The sequence below is a fragment of the Meriones unguiculatus genome, chromosome 3 (assembly GCF_030254825.1).
Source record: "Meriones unguiculatus strain TT.TT164.6M chromosome 3, Bangor_MerUng_6.1, whole genome shotgun sequence".
In the NCBI taxonomy this organism is placed as follows: domain Eukaryota; kingdom Metazoa; phylum Chordata; class Mammalia; order Rodentia; family Muridae; genus Meriones; species Meriones unguiculatus.
This window is the reverse complement of record NC_083351.1, coordinates 85,850,969-85,866,617: the sequence shown is the minus strand read 5'-3', so window position 1 is coordinate 85,866,617 and position 15,649 is coordinate 85,850,969. Positions and strand designations below refer to the sequence as shown.

Below are 15,649 nucleotides of genomic sequence, written 5' to 3'. Positions count from 1 at the left end.
CCATTTGTTGAAGATGCTACCTTTTTTTCCATTGTGTGGTTTTGGCTTCTTTGTCAAAAATCCAGCATCAGTAGGTGTGTAGGTTTATTTCTGGGTCTTCTATTCGATTCCATTGATCCACCATTCTGTTTATATGCCAGTACCATGCAGTTTTTATTAGTGTGGCTCTATAGTACAGCTTGAGATCAGGGATGGAGATACCTCCAGATGATCTGTTATTGTACAAGATTGTTTTAGCAATTCTGGGTATTTTGTTTTTTCCATGTGAAAATGAGAATTGTTCTTTCAAGTTCTGTAAAGACTTGTATTTTATTATTGATGGTAATTGCATTGAATCTGTAGATTGGTTTTGGGAGGATGCCCATTTTCACTACCAATCCGTGAATATGGAAGATTTTTTTCATTTTCTGATTCCTTTTTCCGTTTCTTTCTTCACAAAAGACTTGAAGTTTTTTTGTTTGTTTTGTTTTGTTTTTGTTTTTGTTTTAAAATCTGTCCCAGACATTAAAATCTCTCCAAGATTTTGTCAAATGCTTTTTTGGCATCTAAGGAGATGATCATGTTGTTTTTTTCTTTCAGTTTGTTTATATGGTGGATTTCTGTGTGTTGAACCACCCCTGCATGTCTGGGATGAAGCCTACTTGGTCATGCTGGATGATATATTTGATAAGTTTTTTGAATCGATTTGTGAGTATTTTATTGAGTATTTTGTGTCAATATTCATAAGCAAGATTGGTCTGAAGTTCGCTTTCTTTGTTGGGTCTTTGTAAGGTTTAGGTATCAAGGTGACTGTGGCCTCATAGAATGAGTTTGGTAATGTTTCTTCTATTTTTTTGTTTTTAGTTTGTTTGTATGGAATAGTTTGAAGGGTATTGGTATTAGCTGTTCTTTAAAGGTCTGGAAGAATTCTGTGCTGAAACCGTCTGGATCTGGGGGTTTTTTTTTGGATGGGAGACATTTGATGTCAGCTTCTATTTTCTTAGGGGATATAGGATTATTTAATTTACTTACCTGATCTTCATTGAGCTTTGGTAAATGGAATCTATCAAGAAAATTTCCTTTAGATTTTCAAATTTTGTTGCATATAGGCTTTTAAAGTAGGACCTAGTGATTTTGGATTTCCTCAGTGTGTCATTATGTCCCCCTTTTCATGCTGATTTTGTTAATTTGGATAGAGATGGGGAGGCATACTTCATTCTCATCAAAGAAAAAATCCACCAGGAGGACATCACAATCCTGACCATCTGTGCACCAAATACAGGGCTCCTACATATGTAACAGAAACTTTATTAAAGCTTAAATCACTCATCGATCCCAACATTTAATAGTAGGAGATTTCAAAACTGCAGTCTCACCAAGGGACAAGGAACAGATCATTGAGACAGAGCTAAATTGAGAAAAATGACACTTCACAGAGGTCTTAAATCAAATGGACCCAATAGATGTGTACAGAACTTTTCACCCACACTAAAGAATATACCTTCTTCTCAGCACCTCACAGAACCTTCTCCAAAATTGATTATATAGTCGGGCACAAAGAAAGGCTCAACAGATACAAGATTGAAGTAATCCCTTGTATCATGTCAGACCACCATGGTTGAAAACTAGACTTCAACAATAAGAGAAGTAGCAAAAAAGTCTACATACACATGGAAACTGAACAACTTTATGACAGGTGGGTCAGGGAAGAAATAAGGAAAGAAATTAAAGAATTCCTAGAATTCAATGAAAATGAAGGTAGAACTTATCCAAATTTGTGGGACACAATGAAAGCAGTGCTAAGAGGAAAGTTCATAGCACTAAGTGTCTTCATAAAGAAATTTGAGGCATCTCATACACGCAACTTAACAACACACCTTAAAGAAATTTGAGGCATCTCATACAAGCAACTTAACAACACACCTGAAAGCACTAGGAAAAAAAAAGAAGAAGCAGACACTCCCAACAGGAGTGGACAGCAGAAAATATTCAAACTCATGGCTAAAATCAATATATTAGAAACAAAGAGAAAAATTCAAATAATCAAGGAAACCAACAGCTCTTGTTAAGAAAATCAACAAGATAGACAAAACCTTAGCCAAACTAACTAAAAGGCAGATATAGGACTTTTTATCAATATGTATTCACAGAGTCAATGAATTTTCAATATTCCATCTTATAATCTAAGTCAAAGGGCTAGGAATGTGGCTTATAAGTCAAGTGTCTAGTGTGCACATGCCATTGGTTAAGTCCCCAGTAGTTTTGTGAAAGCAGTTGCCACAGAGCCAGAGAATCCAGTCCTAGTTGCATAACCAAGGAAATGGAAAGCATGTTCCCATTAAAGTACCATTTATTGTAATTTATAATTTAAATGTCTAAAAGTTGTCTAAAATATGAAATGTTTCATATTTTATCTTAGGCATGCCTGTAATTGAGAGGCTGAAGCAGGAGAATTGTTGTGAGCTCAAAGTGAGCTTGGGTTGCAAGCTATGACTTTGGCTAAAATAAAATTTTAGGAATAAAATGCACAGAGCTGCATGAACATATTTCTGACAGGAAGATTTTATGCTTGCTTCTGTTTTCAAAGTTGTAGAGGGCATACACATGCAGAGCTGGAGCCATAGAGACACACATGCTGGTTCCAGACAGTCTTTTCCAGGAGTCTTTTCGCCTTGCCTCCCCTTTGGGTTCTGTTTGCTCCTGTAGCTCTTGGGAAGGTACAGCTTTTGATTTCTAGACATCTTTATTCTTAGTAATTGGAGTGGAACTCAGATGGTGTAGAACTGAGGCCTCTGGAGATTTATTTGAGAGCCAGCAATTGACCTACCAAAATTTGATAGCAGGAGAATGTGCTGATCTTTCCTTACACAGAGATAGTACCCCATTTGGAATGTTGCTTATAAAAGATTTTTTTTTTCTGTTTTCTCATGAACTTTTAGTAAGAAACAGCTCAGCAGATTAAAGGGCTTGTGTTTATCCTGTACTTTGCTTAATATCTTTATTTCTTTGGAGGGGGGGTGTTTGGGCTGGTTGGTTGGTTGGTTTTTTTTAATCAGGGTTTCTCTGTGTAGCCTTGACTGTCCTGGACTCGCTTTGTAGACCAGGCTGGCCTGGAACCCACAGAACAGAGATCCACCTGCCTATACCTCCCTGAGTGCTGTGGTTACAGGCATGCGCCACATCGCCCGACTAAAAGATATTTCTCGTTTTGTGAGTTGTATGCATGAACATGTGGAGGTAAGAGGACAACTTGTGGAAATTGATTCTTCTACCATGTAGGCTTGAAGAACAGAATCAAATTCATCAGGCTCGTTAGCTAGTGCTTTACCCACTGAGCCATCAGAAGTGGGATGTTTTCAAAAGTGACACATTTTAGGGAATATGAGTGGTTCTGTCTATATGAAGTCCTAAATTGCCTTCACTTCCTGGTTTTTCTTTGTTATTTTAAATCAGTAGAGTGAGAGAGTGTGATTTTCTTATGTTTTTTAGTCTTGTATGTGTAATTGAGAGTTTATATATTTAAAGAAATAAATATAAGGTCCTAACTTTAGAATAAAGATTTTTAACCTTTTTTCATAATCTTCTTTTGCTATTAAACTAGGGTAACTTTCATCGTTGTTAATCTGTTTGCCTTTCTATATTCTTTCAGGTACAAATAAGTGCATTGAAAGCATTGAGGAAAGGACTATTGCTGCTGTAGCAATACTTTCACATTTTAGTGTGTCTGGCCCCTTTCTCACACTGTAACTAAATGTTCATGTTTAAGATGTGAAAAGACCTTACTGATTGTTTCTTTACCAGGGTTAAATTATATCTTTTGTTCCAAGGGTTTTAAACTACTTTCCCATTGTTATATTCCTTTGGTGGACTAGTTCTGAAATACGAAAAAAAAAAAAATCACTTTTGTAAAGCAAATTTACCTCTGTGTTAGTTGACGTCATTTGTGTATCTGTCATTCATTCTCTAATGGCTATGCCGTTCATTGTAAGGAAATTTTATTCATTGGTTGAATCCTTCATTTTGCAAGGTACCTTGAGTTTTGACTTCCTGTATTTCTAATCTGATAATGTATGAAATGAATGAGAGTAGTAAGGAAGGTTTTTTAATATATATTCTGCTTTTTTACTGTAACAAAACTTAGTAACCATAAAACCTACCTAAAAACCATTTGTTACTATTACTGTATGACTTTCTAGAATGCCTCCATGTTTAGTTAACTAGAGGTAAATTCTTTTAGGAAATGCTTTTTCTTACATTTGGGGTATGGGGAGCATGTGCATGACATAGCACATGTACAGAGTCAAAGGACAGCCTGTTGGCTTTCTGCATCATAGTGCTCTGGTAATCAAATTCAGGCCATCAGGCTCAAGGATGCTTACCCACTAAGCTCTCTCTTACATACCTTGGGTATAAACTCCTTCTTCTGTACAGTTAGGCACCAAAGAAAATTCCTAGCAAACACCAATTAAAAAGACCAAGTTCATACGTATTTCCCAAGTATCTCTGTTATAGAACAAACGGTTTATACTGAGTTTCTTCCCATTCTTAACTAGGTTTTATTTGGTACTAATGTATTTTCCTCTTTGTGTTCAAAGGGTAGCCATTCTACAAAAGTTGAAGCTGTGGTCAGAACTCTGATGAAAATACAGCTTGGAGATCCAGGGGCCAAAGCACTCGTTTTTTCAACGGTATAATTAAGACTTTCTGCTTCAATCCAGTTGTTTTTTCTGCCTTTACTTAGTGTTTATCTGAGAAATATATATATTATATATATAAATGCTTACTGAAATATAGCTAAGATTCAGAATTAATCACTTTTTTATGTCTTTATATTTTTGTAATGATACTTTATGAAGGCTGTTATTACAATTACATGTTAGATTTTATATTGATATCATTTACAGATTTTGTTTTGATATTTTAAAAATAGCAATCTTTAGTCTTGAATCATTTACAAATGAATTTGCCTGTTTAAGGAAAAGTAAGTTAATGAACTATAAATAAAATATTATTTCTAAATATAATTACGTTGGAACACTACTTTTACACTTAAAAAGATAAGAAACTATATCCATTAAATATGCCATTGTTTTTGTAGTTGTATTTTAATTCTTTTCAGTGATGCTTGTGTTTTATTATATTAACTTTCAGCCAGTATTTGATGTGAAAAGAAAATGCTGTTTCCCAGCAGAACTAACGTGTTGTGGGTACTCCAGCTGAGGATTTGGGTTTGTTTTTGTTCATTTAGCTGAAGTATAAATGTTATTGTGGTTTATTTATGATTTATTCCCTTCTCAGATCTTTTACCAAAATCCGATTGTAAACACTATTGTTCTCACTTTTATGTTCTAGTGGCAAGATGTGTTAGATATTATTTCAAAAGCCCTCACAGACAACAACATGGAATTTACACAGATTAGTCGCATTAAGACATTCCAGGTGTGTCTAATTTTTTCTCGTTTTTTTAACAGATCAGATGCAAACTGAAACTGCTGTTTTTTAGCTGATTTAGTTTATTTTCTATCCTGAACCTTGTAAGAAGGCTTTGAGTTCTTGAGTAGCTATGAAATTAACATTTTAAAGGAAAGTAGAAAACTGTAGATATTTTTTTATTTATTCAGTTATGCCTAAAAAGACAATCTTTAAAAAGATATTTTGACTTAGAATTTTTTCTTTTTCTTTTAATTATTTTATTTTTTATTGATTACAGTTCATTCACTTTGTATCCCAACTATAGCCCCCTCCCTTACACTCTCCCAGTCCCACCTTCCTAACCTCATCTCCTTCCATGCACCTCCCCAAGTCCACTGATAGAGGAGGTCCTTCCCTCTGATGCTAGCCTATAAGGGCTCATCAGGACTGGCTGCATTGTCTTCCTCTGTGGCCTGGTAAGGCTGTTCCCCCACTCAGGGGGAGGTGATCAAAGAACCAGCCACTGAGTTCACATCGGGGACGGTCCCTGTTCCTATTACTAGGGAACCCACTTGGACACTGAGCTGCCATGGGCTACATCTGTGCAGGAGTTCTAGGTTATCTCCATGCATGGTCCTCCATTGCAGTATCCATCTCAGAAAAGACCCCTGTGCCCAGATTTTTTGGTTCTGTTAGCTCTTGTGGCTCTCCTGGCTCCTCCAGGGCTTTCTATCCCCCTCTTTCATAAGCTTCTCTGTCCAAAGTTTGGCTATGAGTCTCAGCATCTGCTTTGATACCCTGCGGGGTAGAGTCTTTCAGAGGCCCTCTGAGGTAGGCTCCTTTCCTGTTGCCTCTTTTCTCCCTCTTCTGATGTCTGTTGTGTTTGCCTTTCTTAGTGAGGATTGATCATCTTACCCAGGGTCCTCCTTGATTAGCTTTTTCAGATGTACAGATTTTAGTATGTTTATCCTATAATATGTGTTTAATAACCACTTTTGAGTGAGTATATACCATGTGTATCTTTCTGCTTCTGGGATACCTCACTCAGGATGGTATTTTCTAGTTTGCACCATTTGGCTGCAAATTTCATGATTTCCTTGTTTTTAATTGCTGAGTAGTATTCCATTGTGTAAATGTACCACAATTTCTGTATCCATTCCTCCGTTGAGGGGCATCTGGGTTGTTTCTAGCTTCTGGCTATCATGAATAAAGCTACTAGAAACATGACTGAGCAAATATACTTGATGAGCATATTTTGGATATTTGTGTAGGAGTGTTATAGCTTGATCCTGAGGAAGCACTATTCCTAATTTTCTGAGGAAGCGCCAGATTGATTTCCAAAGTGGTTGTACACATTTACATTCCCACCAGCAATGAAGGAGGGTTCCCCTTTCTCCACATCCATTCTAGCATGTATCAAAAACCTGAGTTTTTGATTTTAGCCATTCTGATGAGATTAAGGTGAAATCTCAGGGTTGTTTTGATTGCATTTCCCTGATGACTAAGAATGTTGAACATTTCTTTAATGGCAGTGTTTCTCTGCCATTCGGTTTTCCTCTTTTGAAAATTCTCTGTTTAGCTCTGTACCCCATTTTTAAATTGGATTACTTGATTTGTTGCTTTTTAACTTCTTGAGTTCTTTATATATTCATTAATGTAGGAAAAAATGGCCCTGTGGTAGGGATCCCTGTACCTTAGGGTTATTTTCTACACATACACACACATGTACACACAACCAGGAAAAAGAACATATAGTTAAAAATTTTTATATTAAATTCAGTAAGTCACATCCACAACCTGAGACAGTACATATAAGAATCCTATCTGACTTCACATTAACTCTCACCATATTTTTTCTTTCTCTCCCTTATTTTCCTCAATGCTCATACAATTCATTTTCCATGTCTGATGCAGTTTTCACTATATGTTATAAAACAAAAGTGTTTGTATGGTTCTCTTCTTCAAAATCAAGAAAAATAGTTTCTGAAATTGATAGATTAATGTTTATCTTGAGCCGCCGCATATCTGCTCTTTAATAGATCTAACTAGAATTAAAATGTACTTTGTTCTGTTGTTGTTGTTGTTGTTTGTTTGTTTGTTTGTTTGTTTTTAGGAGAACCTTTCAGCATTTAAACATGATCCTCAAATCAATATTTTGCTGCTGCCACTTCACACGGGCTGTAATGGGTTAACTATCATTGAAGCCACTCATGTCCTTCTGGTGGAGCCTATCCTGAACCCTGCCCATGAGCTTCAGGCCATTGGAAGGGTGCACCGAATTGGACAGACAAAGTAAGGACTAAAATTAGTACCAGTCACTTTCTTCAACTTATAGAAACGAACTCAGCACTTAAGTTCTTCATTCATTATGGCCTGTTAAAGTACAGCATCTATCTCCATTACCTGAAATGTTTGGGACCAAAAATGTTTTAGAGTTTGCTTTTTTTTTTTTTTTTCCTGTATGTTTGTTTTTTGTTTTTTACAGGTCCTGCAGTATTTATATATCTTTAAGGAGACATCTTGAGGAAGGGTGTGAGTCTAAATGTGAAATTGGCTGAAAATATTTACATATATTTGCAGTTATATATAATATATATTTGTATATGTGTATGTATTTTAGTATATATTTTAACTACAACCCATCACGTGAAGTCAGGTGTGGAAATTTCCACTTTGTCACATGTTTGCATGGCCTCGGTGGCACTTGCATGAACATACACACACAGTGAATAAACAAATAAGTCATTGTAATAAAAGATAGTTAGATTTAGTGCAGGACCTAAACCAAAAGTAATAGTGATTATTATGTGATATATGTATTTCCTTTATTCAGGTATTAGATTATATGAGTGTCTGTAACACCGCTTCCTAGTTATATTACCTCATGCATGTTAGAGGCCTTGAATGTTTGAATACATACAGACACAGAAGCACACACTGAGCACTCATTTATTAAGTATTACTGAGCACCTAAAGTATGTCAGGCATTATGGGAAATAATGAAGATCCTAATCATGTAAGACATACTCAATTCCCATCTAGCAGCATACACAGAAGGCTATTATGTAGTACCAAAAAAAAAAGATGATTTAAAGTTACATGAACAAAAACAGTATGCTTTGTGCCCCACAGAATAAAGACATGCTGAGAAATGATTAGGCCTGAAAACAGTCATAGAGAGGTACATATGTAGAAATGAAGAAGAGATAAGCTGATACTTCTGGGGATTGTGAGGAGTTTGGAACTGCTGGGTAAAGCAGAGAGAGGGAGTAGTGTAAGTACTATACATGTTGGAATCAGAAATATGGATGCTTTGAGGGCCCATACAGCTTTAAGCAGGAAAGATACAGGCTCTGCGTTTAAATTGCTTTTCTCATTTCTGTGGCAAACACCTGACAAAAGTAGCTAAGGAAGGAAGGCTTTTTGGGGGCTCACAGTTTTGAGAGTATAGTGTGAAATTCAAGGTGGCAGAAATAAGAGTTGACTAGTCATATTGCAGCCAGTTAGGAAACATCGGCAGATGAATGCTGATTCTTAGTTTACTTTGTCCTCATTCATTCTTGACCCTAGTCCATGGGACGTTGCTACCACATTCAGGGTGGGTTTCCCTTCTACACAGATGTCTTAAACCTTTGTGGAAATAGCCATACAGAGTCACGCATTGTTGTGTTTCTATGGTAATTCTAAATCTTATCAGATTGATTAAGGTAAGGCTTTGTACTCTTCAAAAAAAAAAAAAAAAAAAAAAAACCTAAATAAAATATGGCAAAGTAGCATAACTATAATTTGTTCTAAAGTACTTCCAAATATCATTTAGAGTGCAATTAAATTTAGTATATGTGTAAGTACAGGTTCATGTATGCCATGTTGTGCATTTGGAGGTCAAAAGACAACTTTCAGAAGTCAGTTTTTGCCCTCCATTTTATAGAGGCGATCTTACTTTATTTGTTTGTTTATTGCTGGTGTGTGTAGTCCCGGTTAACTGGCCTATGCTATACTGCATCTGACTTTTTTTTTTTTTAATGTGGGTGCTAGGGATCAAACTGAGGTTGTTGGTTTGCCAAATGCTTTTACTAGTTGACCCATCTCACCAGCCCTAAACAATGACTTCTTGTTATACCAGTATTTTCCTAAAACATAGATAGATTTGTCTCAGATTGAGAAGTCTAAGGCTAGTAAGGCTATTGCTTCATAGTAAATAATTTCTTTTCCTTCAAGAGGCTGCCTGAGTCTTTGTATCCTTTTCTCCCCAATGACAAGTCTTGCCTCATACAGTTCAAAGTGCCTCATCATTTGTTCCATTATGATTACTGCGTTAGTGTTCATCAGTCTCCACATTCTACTATGTGCTTTGCTTATCCTTTTGTTGACCATTTTCTGTGTGCTGTGCATAGCTTTAAGCATTTGAAATCAGCCTCATGCAGCTTATAATCTACTTGTAAGCAGTTTGGTCTAGCAATGGTATGCAACAGATATAATAAGGAAAAAGGTATGTCGTATTAGGATCTGCAAACATCAATCAGGTGGGAAGATAAAGAGCACAGATGACTTGGACCGCAGCCTTACTGAGAACGTAACATCTGAGCAAAGCATGAAAGAGATTTTAAACTTAGTCATGCTAATATCCTAAAGAATGATTAAACACACAGTAAAATCAACTTGATAAGTTGGGAGTGTTTCTGGTTTAAAAAAAAAAAATAGCAAGGAGCCACAGTTGCTAGACTGAAGGTAGAAAGTGAAGTCAGGGAACTTGGGGATCATACCGGGCCCTAACTAGGAACGTGCAAGCAGAAGAAGGACACAATCTAATTTCAACTTTGAAACAATCATTCCAAATACTGTGTTCAGGCCAGGGAGTCAGGGAGCAGGGGAAGCTATGTAGTCTTGATGACAGTAGAAGGTAGCTTGACTCTGGTGGTAGCCATGCACCAGGTGAGTAGTGGTCAGGCTCTGGATTTATTTTGGAGGTAGGATGGACAGTGTCTGTGGGCATAGTAGAGATGAGATGTGACAGTAACACCACAGGCTTCTCACAGGTTGGAGGATAAAAAGCCTTTAGCTGAATAGAGGATGTCTATGAGATAGAACAGTTTCAGTGGAAAAGACCAAAGTCTAGATATGTTTGAGATTTTATTAACTATCCAAGGTGTGTAACTTTAGAGACTGGGAGAGAAGCCAGGGCTAGAGACACACACTTAGATATCAGTAGCATGTGATGGTATTTTTAAGCCATGAGTATGAATTGGGATTATTAAAGGAGAGAAAAGAATAATGATAGGCCAGGAACTAAACTCTGGAACACCTAAATTAAAAGGCTTTAGGAAAAGGAAAAATGCCTACATGGTTAACTGTCATTTGCTGTAAATTGTCAAGATAATAATCTTACTATTGGAGTTTTGACCATTAATTTTATTTAAAAGCAGTTTAAATGGAGCTGTATAGGCAGCTGGTCGACTCTAGTTCAACAAACACAAACAGAATAGCTTGCATGATGATACAAATACATAAAAAGGTAGCAGATTCATCCCTGTTGCCTCCCTGGTTCATACTTTAACCATAGCTCCCTGTTGTTACTGTGCAGTTCATGGGAGTTGGATTTAGAGAGATTTTGTTGCAGAATAAAAGAAGAGATTAAAATTGAAAATTCTTTTCTTTTACTTTTAAATAAAAAATTAGAGAATGATTCATTTAGAAATAAAATCGGAAAACAAGATAAAGGAGTATGCTAAACGTTTTCCATGATTGGGCAAGAGGATACAGTACCTACCACTGATTGGTTTCAGGCAAGATTGTGACTCTGGTAATGGTCAATAGGACATAGTATTTGTCACATTTATTACAGTAGAAGAAAGTGTCCTTTTTTTTATCCCATTTGCCCTAAATTCTACCTTTTTTCTTATTCTCAAGACCCTTTCTCTTATAATACAGCAAATGAATGTGTCTCCATGTTACCATCTTTAAACTGACACACACCTCTTTACAGTCCACCTCCACCTCTTTGTCAGCCTTTCTATTTTGGTAGCTGCCCCTGATTGCAATACCACTGAAATGATGCTTAGAGTTTAATTGGTGGCCTACTTTTTGCCAGTGGTCCAGTGGTTCTTTTAATCTACTCTCTGTAGTTGTTAGTTCACCCACTGACAAGGCATTACGTAGCATGTGTAGGTGGGTGACTTTCACTTGTCTCTCTCTCAAACCAGAAATTACCAGCTTTATATATCCAGTCAATATCTGTACATGAATCTAGCAACTTTACATTTCCCTTTAGATATATATAGGTATTTCAAGTTTGACATGGTTAAAACAAACAAACAAGCTGCATTTGTGCTGCTCTCAGCCAGCCCAAGCTTTCCTCATATTGACATAAAACACAATCTATTTCCTCTTGCCAGGATGACTACAGATTTTATCTCTTCTCTGCCTCCACAGCAGCCAAAAGCATTTCCAAAGTATAGTCTAATGTCAGTCAAATTATGCATAATGACTGGAGCACATCCCTTTATACCTACAAAATCCAGTTTCTGGTCAAGTCCTGCAGGACCACCACTATGATATGAACCCTGCCCACCTCTAACTTCATGCTCACCTGTTTCATTTACAGCACACTTGTGCCCTGCTAGCCTATGGCTGGCCTCTGAAACTTTTTCAGCTTTGCCCAAGCATGTTCTCACCCCAATAATGTACATAAATATGCTTTGTCTTCTGTTTGCGCGCTCTTCCCATCCCTCCTGTACTTAGTGCTTAATTTCCTTCAATAATTTTACCTGGTCAAACATTATCTATGTGTGGGACTGATTTTCTCATGTGTTCTTATTTGTCTCCCCCATGAGAGTGTTAGCTCATGAAGATCATGTTGGCATTATTCACTACTGACCTGTCCCTCAGCCCATTCATAAATAACCTGCCACTACTTGTGCACCAGTGGATGAATGAATGTAGCATTTGTATTTCATTGTATTTCATTCCATTTGTATATGGAAAGCCAGTTTCTACTCATTTGTCTCAAGATGGTTTTTAAACTTTCAATTATTATTTGCCTTCTAGGCCTACTATTGTACATAGATTCTTAATTAAAGCAACAATAGAAGAGCGAATGCAGGCAATGCTGAAAACTGCTGAGAGGAGGTAGGTAACACCTTACAAGTGGAGGTTCCCTGTATTTCAGAGTTTTAGATCATCTTCAGTTGGGTGACAGCAAATGATATAAACACTAATACTTTTTAGGCAAAAAATAGCATTTTATCCAAATAATTTAATGTCCACTGGTCTATGTTTTGCTTAAGATAATTTAATAGACTGTGATATGCAGAATTAGCTGGCTTTTTATTTCCACATTAGATTACTTTTTAAATGAAATTTATTGTTCTGCCTTACCTGAACCTTGGCCTTATACATGTGAAACTAAACATGCATCGCTGCTTTATACTTTACATGTACTGGTCACAGGTAAATAGGGATGTCTGAATTGGCTGGCAATTTGTGTCAGATCCATCAGCCCAGCAGAAGATTAGTCAAGATTGAGCTGGAAATAAACCCGTACCTTTCTCCTTCCTCGTGAGACGGGTCAATTGGAAGTCATCCATGAGAGATGATAGCTCTTATTTCAGTTACTTAAAGTAATAGAAGAGCTACTGACTTCTCTGTAAATGGAAAAAGTAAATGGTGAATTTAGAACCTGTATAGCAACAGTTGTCAGATGTCTTTTTTCCTGATTTTTTGTTTTGTTTTGTTTTCTTAATTGTTCTTACAAATTATTTTCTGACAATGTGTCAGAATTTCACTGATTTTGATGAGATGTAACACTGTCTACAGTGTTCTACAGTGTCTACAGTGGAGGAGGAGTTCTCTGGCTCAGTGTCTCTGTTTATTGTCATGTATGTAGTCACTGGCGCTCCTGGCCTTGCTTTCTCACTGTGCCTCTGGAAATCTTGCAGCCACACAAGCTCATCTGGGAAGCATTCTGAAGCCTCTGTGTTGACTGTGGCCGACCTGGCAGACCTGTTTACCAAAGACACAGAAGAGCTTGAATGAAGGCCATGGAATCATTTCACGGCCTTTAATATAAGACATTCGTAGTTGTGAGTTAAAAACAAAATATTCAGTAAATGTTAGCAAGTATTTCAAGGTGAATGTTTTTTTTTTTTATTTGTACATTAGCCTAGTAATAACTGGCAATGGTTCCTTTTCAATATATTGATTTCAGAACATGTACACTGATTTTTAATTTTACATTCCTACTCAAACATTTACTTTTTGTTCCAATGAATTTTATAACTGATAAGACAGGGGAATTAAGGTCTGTATTGAGTACTTTTCCATTATTGGATAGACATTTGTAATAATAAGATAATATACAAGACAGAAGGTAAACTAGTCTAGTTTTGTATGACCTGATATATCCATCCAATGTAGATCACATTTTTGGAAGGGCCTTTAGCATTTTTAGCATATGATTAACCATTATCTTCTCAGTAACATTTTAAGATAATGGTAAACTATATTTATATGCATGAGTTTAAACTGTAACACTATCATTGGAACTTTACAGTACGTAGTACATCTCCTAGTGATAAATTGTTAGGCAGTTATTTTGCTGTTTGTGTTTTCCTACTAAAAGTTAAAATACTAAAAAAATACATTTTTCTATTAGGTGTTACAGTAGTATTATTTTTAGTGTATTAACATTTACCTTAGGATTGAACCAGGAGGAGAGAAGGGAGAGGCTATGACCAGGATATAAATTGAATAAATTAAAATTTAAAAAAAATAACATTTTCCTTATAATGATATGTTTGATTTTTTAGTAAATCTTTATGTGTTTTAAGATGGGTGTATCTGTAAATACAGCTTTTAAAAAAATCATCATTGTACTGATGTCTTAGACTGTATTTCCTTCATGTGTTCCTGTAACTAGTCATTTTAGCCAATAGTATCTAAAGTTACAAGAGTTTATTCATTTCAGTTACTCTGTCCTAGGGGGGCTAGTGTTTGATCTTGCTGCAAGAGAATGCTGTGCTCACACATGCATGTGACTAACTGTAAATGATTAAACTGTCTCTTCTTCTGTGAAGAATTAATAGATGATTTTGAAATCTTAAAATAAGTTTGTGTATTCTAGCTCTGTGATATAATATAAATGATAAATGTTCTTATTTCCTTTTCTTTAAGTTTTTGGAGATTTAAGTGACCCTCAGAATTCATTAGCTCCTACTTAACTGCCCAGAAATTGTACTAGAAACAGTCCTTGGGTCCCCTTCATCCAGGGAGCTCTGGTGCTTAAGCTAAGGTGCATTTTCCTACTCCAGGTAACAGTTCAACTGATGAAGACACATTTTGGGTGCTTACTCTTTAGTTGAAGGGAGATATGCATTGATTCTTTTAAATGAAATCAAACATAATTTTACAGCTCTTTTACATCCATGAAGAGCTTCTCTGTACATTCATGTTAACTAATATTAACATAATATTAACTAAATAGTCCCAACAATCCTGTGAAGTAGATAAAATTAATATCATTAGTATTTTAAAGGTAAAGAACTAATGATCAGAAAATAAGAAACTTACCTGGGACATGTAGCATAGGACATGGAGCTCAGGCCCGCTGGCTTCATATCTACTGTTCTTCCACCAAATCAATTCTATGCTGAGATTCAGAAGCCTTGTGGCTATAATTTAATAATGAGATTGTTTAAGTACTTTTTTTGTTTCCTAGTATTATTTCATGTGCTATGTTCTAGAGAAAACAATTTGATATGCTTCAATTAAAATGATATATAGATATCTATACTTATCAGTATTAGAAGAAAGCTACTCTCATTTATTTCAGTAACACACCTCATTTAAATAAATATTTTAGTGAAAAATGAAATTGTGGATTGTTTTTTTTCTAAGCTATAGATCATATGACTCAAATATTATCAAATTGCCAATTCTACAATATTCTATTGCATTTGTTATTTCTTCAAAACAACTGTGATAATTCTCTTAGTGATTCAAAACTAACCAGTATACATGCATAATCCCATATTTTAGATTCCCTTCTCAGTCATTTTATATTCTCTGAAATACTGTACTTTTTCCTGTCTGGGCAGTACTAGCAAACCACTGAGAAAATGTGAAATGCCCGTTCCCTGTACTTTAAATGTATTTCTATCTAGGCAATTGTTTTTCAAGTAACTCTGGATAAATTTACTAGGACTGAAGGTTTTTCTATATAAATTGTAAACAACCTGTTATTTCATTCCATAGACTGGCTTCA

The 15,649-nt window shown here is 35.9% G+C and overlaps 1 protein-coding gene across 6 annotated transcripts in view; it reads left to right on the top strand.

Moving 5' to 3' along the window:
- Positions 1-15,259, top strand: part of Shprh (SNF2 histone linker PHD RING helicase) — a 94,570-nt gene extending 79,311 nt beyond the window's left edge. For 5 of the 6 annotated variants that reach the window (XM_060380279.1, XM_060380281.1, XM_060380278.1 and 2 more), the window contains 5 exons: positions 4,575-4,667; positions 5,332-5,418; positions 7,505-7,683; positions 12,436-12,516; positions 13,326-15,259. In XM_060380279.1, coding sequence (XP_060236262.1) covers positions 4,575-4,667; positions 5,332-5,418; positions 7,505-7,683; positions 12,436-12,516; positions 13,326-13,422 — 537 coding nt within the window. In that variant the 3' untranslated portion in view covers positions 13,423-15,259. Of the gene's footprint in view, positions 1-4,574; positions 4,668-5,331; positions 5,419-7,504; positions 7,684-12,435; positions 12,517-13,273 lie in introns of all 6 variants that reach the window. The other variant, XM_060380282.1, reaches the window with a different exon arrangement.
- Positions 15,260-15,649: the final 390 nt, after the last annotated feature.